The 13,109-nt window shown below is 38.2% G+C and overlaps 1 protein-coding gene across 8 annotated transcripts in view; it reads right to left on the reverse strand.

Moving 5' to 3' along the window:
* kifc3 (kinesin family member C3) overlaps positions 1-12,849 on the reverse strand; it is a 67,595-nt gene extending 54,746 nt beyond the window's left edge. For 3 of the 8 annotated variants that reach the window (XM_030161490.1, XM_030161489.1, XM_030161488.1), the window contains exon 1: positions 11,444-12,849. In XM_030161490.1, the coding sequence (XP_030017350.1) occupies positions 11,444-11,728 (285 nt within the window). In that variant the 5' untranslated portion in view covers positions 11,729-12,849. Of the gene's footprint in view, positions 1-5,665; positions 5,782-11,443 lie in introns of those variants that run through there. The other 5 variants (XM_030161493.1, XM_030161492.1, XM_030161494.1 and 2 more) reach the window with 4 other exon arrangements.
* Between the last annotated feature and the right edge of the window lie 260 nt (positions 12,850-13,109).

Consider the following 13,109-nt stretch of genomic DNA (forward strand, 5'->3'; position numbering starts at 1 on the left):
ACAGTTTCCCACACTGTCTCTGCACTTTATTAACACTTAATGTATACATTTGTAGTCATTCTCTGTGTATTGCATCATATTACTGTATATATGACTAATATTCTGCCCTTTGTTCTGTGTATAAACCTGGGATCAATGAAGTATTTCTGTTTCTGAAATATCTAATGGATGTAAATGGTCAATGTCAGCTTGTTCACAAAGTATTTTATACTTTTATTCAAAATACTGATTAACTTAAAACATTATAATTCGGTTCATTTTAACATAAGTATAATGTCTTTAATTTTAATACATTTACATTTTTAAAAATCGTGTTCTTTGACGTATTTATGCCCATCTCTGTTCTATTTATCACCATCCAAAGGCTGACGTGTGTGTTTGCTTCTGTTCGTCTGAACCACACACACTGAAGTATTATTAGAACTGGATGACGCTCAGTCTCTTGAATGAGAACTGCTCATATGTGGCAAAAAATAAATAAATTCTGGCCTCCAGGTTTTGTTCCAGTCCATGTTGGCTGCAGCACATGTAGATATTTCATCTACTGTCCTTCCTGTTCGTCATCAGATTTGACATTAAATTGGCGCCATTTTAAACCCCCCAGTGGTCATTCAGAGAGGCTTTAACACATGGAACACCTCCATGTCACAGTGATAAACAAGCTTTTTTGCAGTTGTAAGTGTCCTGTCATCACTTTAGCACTGTGGTCTGTAGAGAAAATGACTGGAATTTTTAGCTCCGATCACAAAGGATCAGTAACACAACTGACCAATAGGAGAAACTGACTGTTTTAAATCCACTTTTTTAAGGAAAACTGTTTAACATTACAATATTTACAAGTATTTGTCTGGAGGCTTGTGTAACAGGACTGGTGCTTCCACTTGCCACTGAGTTGTGTGATAAAACAGTGTTCTGCCCCTTTCAGAAAGTCGTACAGTTGTGGGAATGACGCCTTCTGCTCTTCCCTGTACCAGTGGTAGGTCATGAGTTTTTGAGGCTCAACAATATTTTGACAGTTGATTATTTTATTTGCATGTTTATTCTTATTTGAGTGAATATGTACCTAGACTCCAATAGACCTTTGTGTGAGAACACAATTTTGTGTTTATTGTATCTGTCCAGTAAATAGACTGGTACCAGCTTGTGAAGCATGTTAATGTGTATGCCAACACGTATGTTTCTGTATTTTTTAGTGGCAGCATTACCAGGTTTGCTGGACAGTTGAGTGATTTCACTTTTTGTCTGTTGTCAGAATAAAAACTAGGAGTTTGTCTGTGCCATTTACTACACAACGCAGATTTCACCTGTTACGCTTGGACAGAGTTTATTTTGATGTGTGTAATATTTTTGGAGTTATTTTGTGGTGCTTACATGGGACTTTGTGGCCAGTAGAAAAAGATAGGGTAAGGGGGCGGGGGTGTATAACTTACACTTCATCCCGCTCCTGTTCGTATAGGTTTTTTTCCTTTGCTGTTTTTGGTTTTAAATGTTGATATTTGAAATGAAAATAAACCAAACATGGGCATGACCATTTGACGGAACCCCGTCTCACTTTGTCATATATTCATTAAACTAGGGAAGCACCGATAACACTTTTTTCCAGACCGAGTACGAGCACTTACATTTGAGTACTTGCCGATACCAAGTACCGATACGAGGACTTAATAATCCCATTCCAGTTCTTAGTTCCTTTTGTAAATGTGCTTTATTGTCGTTGTCATTAGTCTGACTGGAACAAAGTGCTGCTACTGACATTTGACGTGTTGGAATGAGCGTTTCTCAATTAATCCACCAGGGGGCGCCGCTCTGAATTAATCATACTGGACAAATACCACGAAGATGGGAAAGTTTTTTGAGAAGAAGAAGAAGAAAGTCAGTAATAACAAACATGTAGACGACAGAGGCAACACTAATGTGATACTAATATTGCAGCGTTTTCACTCGTAAGGTTTAAAAGCAGGTAGAGAAAAGAGAAATGAGCGATAAGTTTCGTTTTCACTTCTGTTGGTGGCGGTCTGCACCGCTCTATACTCCTGCTGGTATTCTCATTCTGTTTACACACCCGCGAGCACCTGGTAAACGGATGGAATGTACGCAGAGGATGGACAGAACGCTGCGTCCGTATCTGTCTGTGTCTGTAACGTTACTGTCAGTCAGCGTTACTTTTATCACCGTCATTTATTTTGAAAAATCTCCACACTTCACACTCCACACACATTATTCCACCGCCGTGTACCTGCTGCACTGAACTGGGAATGTCACACGGCCGTACGTGGTATCGGTGCAGTTGTATCAGATGTCTTTTACGAGTATGAATACGAGTACACACACTGAGTATCGGAGCCGATGCCGATACTCGTATCGGTATCGGTGCATCCCTACATGAAACTATGTCAGGTCATCCATGCTTATATTTAGTCATTTGATTTGGACTGAGAGCAGAGAACTGCAGGATGAAGGTGTGCATTTTCAGGTTTTGGTTCTTTTCCCTCTGAAATTCGGCTTCTGCAGCTTTCACACTATGTCCACCATCGAAACTGGAACTTTACTTTGTTTCTAGGATTTTAACAAACACACACCAGACACCACCATTACCACTGTGTTCTATAGTTCCCTCACATACACACTGTAAACCCACCGAACCCTGTTACCATAGCAACAGGCTACAAACCCATCGTGCTCTCTCCGTAGGTGCTAATGTTACAGCCGTACTTTCTCCGCGTTAAAAACTACACTGTATCCGATGACGTCAACGTGTAACTGTGGATTTTATTTTGTGCTGAGTCAGCGCTCACAGGGACGATGACGAAGCATGAGGCGGTGAGGTCAGCACTCTGATCACTGCAGCATCTACGACGGAAAACAACATTTCACATCCAAGCCGTCGTACACACACTCTGCTCTGTTTACGTCCTGAAGGGGTTTTAATCGCCCCCTCCTCCTCCTCCTCCTCCTCCTCGGTTAACTGGGTCAAATCATCTTTTCTTTCAGCCTCCATGTGCTCAGAGTCAAACCCTGTCTGCTACCAGACTGCACACACACACACACACACGCGCACACACACACACACACACACACACACACACTATATTTTTCTCCATATTTACTACAACCACTGCCAACACAAAAACATCAGATCATGTATCAGAGAACACTGCACACTCACATATGTGACAGTAAACTCAAATAGAAAACAGCCAAATGCTATTTCAGTGCAGATATTAAAAAAACATCCCATCACTGCCATGAAGGAGCAGCAGGTACGAATCAAAGGCACAAGCTTCAATTATCCCTCAGACTGAAAATCCAAGACCAAATGCACCATTTTTCTGAGTTTATGAAGCATGTACAGTGCACCAGACCAATGTTTACTGAATTCTTTTACTGAAAATGTGGAGAAATTTTTATGGATTGACAGATAATCTCCAGGTAAATCAATGTAAAGGATTAATATTCCTTTGTATGTACTGTTACATTGTTCAAAAAAGATAAATAAAAAAATAATTTTAGACAAAAAAAAAAACCACAATGTAAAGGATTTTGTTTTGTAGAATTCATTTATTGGGTGCTTCTATGAAACTGGTCCAAAAACAGGACATGGGGCTAAAAATTCAAACCAGATGTAGACGAATGTTATGAAGCAGGTTTGGAAGCACTTTGGGTGTATTTTCAAAATAAATACCTACTGAGATAAAAGAGAAACTATTTTTCAGATAAAACATATTTTTATATTATTTTATATTTACTACAAAAATCTGCATGTAACACGGTCAAAAGGACATGAAAATTATGCACTACTTTTTTTTTTTAATATCTCTTTATTCCCTCACAGGTACAGTTTAGGAATTGAACTAATTATTCAAGGCAGAGTGTTTCACAAAAATGACTGCTGTTGCAAAACCATTGACAATTTATGTGTTTACATGTTCCGGTTCTGCATGTAACACTAGTGGACACGATGGGTTCCACACCAAACCTGGAATGAGACTGAGACTGAGACTGATGAAAAACCCACATGTGGATTAAAAAAACCACTAGGATGGACACATTTAACACAGTGTCTTTATTCATAGTCTATATAAGACCATTTACAAACATATTTTCACATCTAATGCACTGACACCTAGGGAGATTTAATTTCCATATTTGGGTCCTATTTTTAGACCCAATAATTGATCAAAAATTCATTAATTATGGCAAGGCTCAGAGTAAGAGTAGAATTTTTTTTTTTTGCATTTATCTGAGGTCATCATTAGGTCCATCCTGGGGGGAACTATGTCTACATTTACCTTTAATTATTGGGTCTAAAAAGCTGGAAAAGTGCCAGGTACCAAAATAAACTGAGTTTCATAGAAGAACCCAATTCAATCTTGCAGGACACATGTCAAGTAAGGCTAAACACATCATGCTATTGCTCTGTTCTTCTAAATACAGAAGGAAAACTCTTATCGTTCTTATTCTCCATGATCAATCTACAACAGTTCTGATAGAACCTGATTCACTCTGATTTTACATTATGGATTTTTGTATATACTACTGAGGAACCTGCAGGACTGTGAACCTCTAGTCATAATCAGTGTTGACCAGATAAACTACTTACATCGGCCCCGCCCTGTCTAGTCATCAACAACAAAGTACAAATGTGCAATAAACAGGCGAAAAAAAAATAAAAAAATACAGAAAAAATAGATTTAGTTTCAAAAAGAAAAGCAACATCATCTACATGGAATTAATTCACCCACAGAAGAGGTGATGATGAACAAATACTGTCTACAGTGCCTTAATTGCGAGTCAACAACGGGATAAAACAACCCTAATTCCTCTAAAAAAAAAAAAAGCAGTTTGCGCAGCATTAACATATAGTTTTTCAAAGTCCCCTGTTGAAAATGTAGGCACTATCGCATCACCAAAGGAAAAAAAAAACTCAATGCAGTGTCAGCATTTTCTATTACTATGCAGCCCTTGACCTTCTGTTGTTACCATGGTTACCGCCATAGTTTAGCAAGAGGCGGCCGACTATAATACCGTCAACTCTGCAGGGTTTAAACCAAAAGGATAAATTGCGGTCTGACCTGAGTAGCGGTAGATGAAAGCTCAGTCTATCGCTGCAAAACCAAACATCTGCACAAAATTTCCCATCAGTCCGTCCGACAACTGTTGAGAAATTTCAGTTTGGAGCAATGGCAGGACACTTTCATTCACGGGGGCCACACTGCTACTGGGTTACTGGGGCGCTAATGACACCTGGTGCAGCTACAATTACCTGAATGTAGCTCCTCCTCCACCTGCTGTAAAAAAAAAAAAAAAAAAAAAAAAGGGAAGGAACGGGACTAGTTGTAAAGAGACATGAGTCCAACTGATTCAAGAATGAAAAACAACTGAGCATCCGCCGCTAGATTTGCACATGTGCTCAAAGCGACAGGAGGTAGAATATAAATACGCATACGAAGGAGCCGAAGCAGCATGAGATGAAGGAGGATTATGGGAATGAACAAACAGAGCTGCACCGCCGTCCTCTGAACACACACACACACACACACATATGAGAGGAAACATAAGCCTGTGCCTCAGGTTACAGCCAAACCTCTGTCTGCTTTCCCTCCATCCTCCATCTTTCCCCTCTTTGTGTCCGTCCGTTTGTCTGTCCGTCTGTGTCCGTTCTTACCTCCCTCCCTGCGGCCTCTCCGTCTCCATCATCCCTGCATCTTTGCTGCAGCTCCTCGCCCTCACACCATCACACAGCGACAGACACGCAGCAGCGGGACGAGTGTCGACACTGCCGCCGACCCCCTCAGCACCGCACACATACACACACAGACACACATTTACACACACACACACACACACACACTGCTGCCTCCCACTCTGTTCCCCTAGCAACAGCACACTCACACAGGCAGCATCACACCTCGTTTAGCCCCGCCCACCCCCATCCTCCTCCTCCTCCCCTCTTGGATAAATATTTCAGCCTTAAATGAAGCATGAGACACTACGCCGTTCTCCTCCCCCCACCTGAAATATTCAACAGCCCTGCCTGCATGTCTGTGTCTGGTTACATCCTATTTTTTTTTTTTTTTTTTTAAATCTCTAGAAAGACTCCACGATCTATTTTTATTGTTGTAGTTTAAAGTGGCTTTTTCCTCCTGTGATCAAAGCAGCGTAAATACTGGAAAAATCTGCTCTACTTCCTGTGTTTATGAGCAGGCGTCAAGAAAATAAAGACCAGTCACAACAGGAAAAGCTGAACAAGCAGAAAAAAAAAACAATCCTGGAGAAATTTGAACTTCCCAAGAGGAACCTGAATGAACTGAGAGGCTGGAGGAACCGACTAATGCAACAAATCTGTTTAACATAAGGGTTCATAAACACAATTTAGACTAATGTACGCCTGGACTACACTGACTGATTAGTCTGGTCCAGATTTGACCTGGTTTAGTTACCCTTTAACTATTCTGAGTCTAGATCTTATTGCAGTTGTGGGTGATTCAGTTATGACTCTGAATAAACTGTGATTTTCTCACTTTAGCTGCTGACTGTTTTCTGCACTTTATCCTAAACATTACACTACTGTCATATCTGCTGCTGTTTGGTTTGGTATTGCACTGTACTGAAACTGACAACAAAAAAAAGCAGAAAAAAGAGTTTATGTAATATTTTTGTTTTGACTTACATTTTTATTAAAATTTGTTTATTTCTTCTTTTTCTTTTCTGATGTTCAAATATCATCCCTGTGTGGTGTATCTGTAAGTTTATACATGTATGAATGTTCCGTCTGTAAAATGCACCTTATCTCACTGTATCAACCTGTATATGTTTGCTAAACACCCTAAACATCCTGTAAAAGCTTCTGTTAATAAAAACAAATCTTTAAAAGAAAAAAAGAAGAAAACATAGGACAAAACTTGTGGTTTGTTGAAACCATTTTGAAAAAAAGCACAGTTTTAGTCTGAAAAATGGTGGAAATACTCAACTCAAAAGTGCAACAATGCAAATGTTTAGCACCAAATATTCATCAAAGACGATTCATACAGAAATCAAATACTTACTGAGGACTGTGGGGTCTGACAACATGTTTGAGCAAAAAAAAAAAAAAAAATCTAAAGTTATCTAGTAACAGAAACTAGTTCTAGTCAACACAACATATATATTTCATAGAACATTCCTGAAGTTTATGTAGATGCAAAAAAATTATTTCTAATGACTCTTAATAACATCTGAGTAAAGAATGGATCTTAATATTAACCTGCCTTTCATTATCTATTCTTTGCTCCTCTTTAATTTAGAGGTTATACAAATATATAAATAAATGCAACTGATGACATGAGATTCAAGAATTATTGTCCTCATGTGCACATAATGAAATTTTGCTTACAGGTAGCTCTCAGCTAGATAAAAAATAAATAAAAACACTCAAGAATATGTGCATCATATACAGAAATAAGTGTAAAAACACAGTATATATATATATATGGAATAATTCCAATATACTGAAAGACATGGGGAGGGACCGATACTGCCTTCCCAAGACCAAATATTTAGCAAAAAATTTTTATCTTTCAAAGACTAATCGACAAAACCCAACAGTGTAGTCGCTTTCCCACTGGACATCTACGCAAAACTTTACCAATATTTACTAAATGTCGAAAAAACAGAGGTGCGTAATGTTAGTTTTTCCATTAAATCACAAATGAGATGATTTATTATTGCGAAATGACAAGAGAAGTCATTCCATAAACATGGCAATGAACATAAATATGGTGTTGATTTACAGATATATTCATTATTATTATATATTATCCCTCTATTCCGTACTAAATTAAAAAATGATTGGGTTTCCTGGCGTGTCCACACATACCGCACCATGTTTCTTTTAAAACTCTTCTTCTTGTCTTGTTGTAACGTCCGTCAACATCCGTGTTTTTTTATTCAGGTGACTCTAGTTGCGGAAAGACATCTTTCCATTGCAGTTTTGCGTGATATACCAATTGCGCAATGCCCGATAAACCACCTCTTGCCAGCGCAAAAACTTTTAATCAAAAAACAACTCATTTTTCCATTAGGTGAATTTTTATGCGCAAGTTATATTCGCGCAATTTGAGGGTCAATGGAAAAGCGACTTGTGTCTCGTATACAGAGAATAAACCTGTTCCTGGAGCTAAAGAGGCGGGTCTTATAAAAATATGATTAAAAGCCAAAGGATAAGGGCTGGTGATCCCTGGTCAGAGCAGCATCCAAAGGATCATCATTATCATCATCATCATCCTCCTCAGTTATGTAACAGCTGATCTGACAGACTCTTCCATGGACACGGTGCAGAGAATGAAGGCCAGAGGATTTCATATCATGTGACCAGATCTACATGCTTCATATATAATCTGATGATGATGAGTAATGTCCTGTCATACATCAAAGAGCCACTGAGAGCCAGAACATCACATTAAAGTGAAACACACAACATTAAGCAGTGGACACACACACACACACACACTAATAAAACACACCAGCCTGTGTCAGTGTTAATGGTGGTAAAGGAAATCTGCTAAATAAAACTACATGAATGGTGTTTGCTACCAATACAATTTTTCTAAAAATCAATGTGATGTGTACTAGATTTCCTCCACTAAACCAAAAAGCTGATATCAAATTAAAAATCAGATCTCAAAAATGGCTTGGAGACAAAAACAAATAAAACAGATGGGAAAAATAAGGTTAGCTTAACACATAATAATGTCCTTCATATAATATCCATGACAGTTAGACAGGAGCTATTGTCAGATTTCAGTCACTAAATTGTAAACACATTTATTAATCACTATTTTATACTAGCGTTCAAAGCCACAAAATTTACACAGTGCAATAAGGGAACTATGGAGCAATGAGTTTTTGCTTGAAGGAGCGATATTTGTCTTTTCTAAGCACAGATGGAAATTAGCACTGCTGCTACAATCTGGCATATTTACAGCTGCAGTTGTTGTAGATGTTCATTAATATGCACTGTCCCTAATAAATAAATAAATAAATAAATTCTTCATTTTCCCACATTTCCCTGTGGCCTCTATAAACTGTAAATGCTCTGCTTGGGTCTGAATTCTTCATTCATTCAACTCCACAGGTCCATCTTCAACACTATTTCTGAGTAATGACACCAGAAAGGTGGTTTGGAGCGCTGGCCCTTTAAATGCACATGAGCCACTTCAGGCCCCGCCCCCTCCAGGTTGTTGGCTGTGCTGCTCTGTCCTGTTCAACCAACAACTGAACATTTTAGGCAATGGGCTCCAAATTTGGACATATTTTCAGTCTGGACTACAACCTCTGCTGCTGACAAACAATTATGGAGAAATGTTCGTCTGAAGTCTGGACCTTATATGTGCAAATGTGGAGACGGAACTAGTTATAAAACGTAACAAATTAAGCAGGAATTAAAACAGGTTGTAGAAATCCACTGGTTTTTTGTCCAAATGAATATAAAGATAGTTTTGCAGCAGCTGGAGGGTTCAAATTCAAACTGTATGAACTATTAGGGTCCAAATACACAAAGAAATGAACCACAGACTAAGAAAAGTGGTTATACTTTTCTGTTTTTCTTTTGTTCAGACAAGTCAAAACTGTCAAGCAGGTAACATCTAAAAACTATACCTTGTCTGAACAAAAGAAAAAAAAAGAAATGTATAATTACATTAACAGAAGACAAAATGAACGTCATTAGCCTTAATAAACATGGGTTTAGATAAATATCGCTCCTTTAAGTTCAAGTGTACTCAAGTGTAATACCACTGACTGCCACTAGATGGTGGATATGAAAAGGTCAGGCTCCCATCGGCATATAATGAACTCCTCTCTTAAAATACTACGTCATTAATACAACCACTTGTGGCTCCACAAAAACCAAGAATAAAGGCAAAAACACAAACTCCTTTCTTCAATAAAAGCAGTGTGACATCCAGTGAAGGGGCTAAAACCACATTTCTCAATGAAATGGTAAATGGTCAGTACTTGTATAAAGCTTTTCCACAATTTCATGGTGCCCGAAGTGCTTTTCAAAGCCTCCCGAAAATTATTTCCACCTATGTTTTCAGTGAAATGTTACAAGAAATGTTGAGTTCACGTTTATAACATAATTCAGCACCATGAACGGGATGAATTCAAACAAGACCTCAAGCTAAAATATGACCAAATAGACTTATGAAATAAAGGGAATTGGCAATAAATAGGTGCCTCTAATAAAACCCTGATTCACATAAATACAATTCAATGCAAATAAATAAATAAATGCCTTGGCAACCATTTGAGGAAATATGGGACCAAAGCAGTTTAGTCTCACTATATTCAAAAGATCACTGCTGTTTTACAAAGCAGAGTTAACATTCATGAGTTTCAGCTTTAACAGTCTGCAAATTACCAACAAACAAAACACAACCACAAAACAAGGTGACTGCTGCAGAGTATTTTCACAACAGCATTCATTCAGGAGGAGAAAATGCATGTCTGTCTGGTTCCATCCTATTTTTTAATCTCTAAAAAGACTCCACATTCTATTTTTATTGTAGTTTGAAGTAGTTTCTTCCTCCTGTGATCAAAGTAGCATAAATACTGGAAAAATCGACTTTACTTCCTGCTTTTGTGAGCAGGCGTCAAGAAAAAGCAGAGTTAACATTTATGAGTCTCAGCTGTAACAGTCTGCACATTACTAACAAACAAAACACAACCATGTCACTGCTGCAGAGCCTGACAGCCAACATATTAGAGTCGTTCTTAGAGTGTTTTAACAACAGCACTCATTCAGAAAATTAAACTAAAAAGAACAGAAATTAAAAACCTGGACCATCAGGTTGAAGCTACTGCCAGAACAGGAAAAGCAACGGAAAAGACAAACCTCACAACGTCACAAATGTCTATAATCAGGGTGTTTGCAATTTATAAAAATAAAAATGTAAGACTTTTTCAAAACTGCAATTTTTTTCCCCAAGACCTTGACTTTATGTGCTTTTATACTTCCATTCATACTTTTTTGGTTGAGATTGTACCTGTTGTATGTAACAGAAAAGTTCATTTTAATAAGTGTATGAATGAATCAATGAATGAATGATTCGAAGTAAATTCTGTTTTGCTGATAGAAACATTTTCAAAACAAATGAAAATCCCAAAAGTGCGTGAATATCACACAAACCAGTTTGACTAGAATCATTCCAGTACTGACCAGTTAGTGACATCATATCAAGTTTTTTCAGATGATTTCCTCTTATTTATTTATTTTTTAAATGTGTTCCTTGTGTATTTGTTATTGTACAGATTATGTGCCTTTGAACACACTCTGAAATTCAACTATGAGAGAAACTTCTTTCCATACTTTAAGACTTTCACACAAAAATCTAGACTTTTCAAGGTCTGGAAAACCGCAAAATTCCATACTTTTTAAGACTTTCAAGACCCTGTATATTCTCACCTGTACTCGTTTGCGGCTGTCAGGTACATTACGCGTGCCACCCCCTCGCCTCCGCTTCCCATCTGATCTGAAGCTCACCGGGCGGCCGTGACCCCCACCCTTTACCGAAATGTGTCCTTGTCCCAGAGTCTTCGGTGTGGCCTGGACTGCGGTGTGGTCTCCATCTTCAGGTGGACCTTCCTTCCTTGCGGCCTCTGAGGTCCTGCCAGCCTCCACAGCCTTGTTGTTCCTGTTCTTGAAGAGGCTGTGGAGGGTCAGGACTGCCAGGGTACACAGGACGTACATGACCCCGTTGGACAGGTCCAGTTCACTTGGCCAAAACGTCCACTGAAGTGATTGTTGGTGTCATCGTATCCAAATCCGAACAAGTGAAATCGATGCCGGTGTGATCCAGGTGAGAGTTGGAATCTTTGTCCTCTTAGTTTGTTCAGTTCACATTATTCTTTCTAAAAGTCAGTTGTTACTTAAGTGACATCATCATCTGCAAAGAGTCAAAACTTCAGCTTTCATCCAGAACGTCCACCTCAGTTCTTCACCTCTACATTATTCCTGTTGGATTCAGTCGTACAGTCTTTTCTTGCTCCTTCACTCCCTTGTTTTTATAACTCACCTGGTTCACCTCTGTCCTTAATCCCGCCCAATAACAGACGACATCAACATTTCCACAGAACTGATAAAATCCCTCTGGACCTTGTCCCGCAGCAACTGCTGCAGTTTGTGTCACGTCTACAATTTTGACAGCAGGCAGGTAACCAGAGCTTGGAGGCGGCGGCTTCAGTTTCTCAGTGTAACTTAAGACACTCTGCACTTAAATTGCTGTGTGCAAACATCTTTGTTTAAGTTTAACCCAATGGAGTCACGACTGTTACAGCAATTATAGCTAATTCTGTTTTTTTTACAATTGTTGTGAGATGAAAGTGAAAGAAAATCTGTCAAATCTTGAAAGACTCCTAACATTTCAGTCGATTTAACCAAAAAGTGCAATAAGAGGCTAGAAGTACGTTTGGATAAGTTCAAGTGTTTTAAAGTGTAATACCACTGACGGCCACTAGATGCTGAATATGAAAATTAAAATATTACATTAATAAAATCACTTATGGCTCCAAAAAGCCAAGAATGATGACAAAAACACAAACTCCTTGCTTCAATAAAGCAGTGTGAATCAGTGAAGGGGCTCAAACCACTTCTTATAAACAGTCTATAACGGGACGCAGCGAGTCAATACACGATTCTAAATAAAAGCCTCTTAAGAATTATCTCCATCTCTATTTCTACTGCAAAGGTCACAAGAAGGGTTGTGTTCATATTTACAATATAATTCAGCAACATGAACAAGATGAATTAAAATATTACCTCTTGCTAAATATACACTGCAAAAAAGGGGTGTTTTTTAAAAAGATAAAAACACTAAATCTGAGGATAAAGATTCTCAAAACAAGTGAAATATGTGTCCATACAGCAAGAGAATTTTACTTGAGATTTCTTGAATTAAGATTGTAAAATCTATAAATAAGCAGGTCTACAGATGTGAGAACATTTAAAATAAGAAATTACCTCTTAGAACAAGATAAATTATCTAACACTTCTAAATCTAGGCCTAAGTTGTTAGGTTTTTTTTTTTTTTTTTATCTTGGCAAGAATCAAATAATTTGCAGTTTAATCTTAC

Source organism: Sphaeramia orbicularis, chromosome 3 (genome assembly GCF_902148855.1).
Source record: "Sphaeramia orbicularis chromosome 3, fSphaOr1.1, whole genome shotgun sequence".
NCBI lineage: Eukaryota > Metazoa > Chordata > Actinopteri > Kurtiformes > Apogonidae > Sphaeramia > Sphaeramia orbicularis.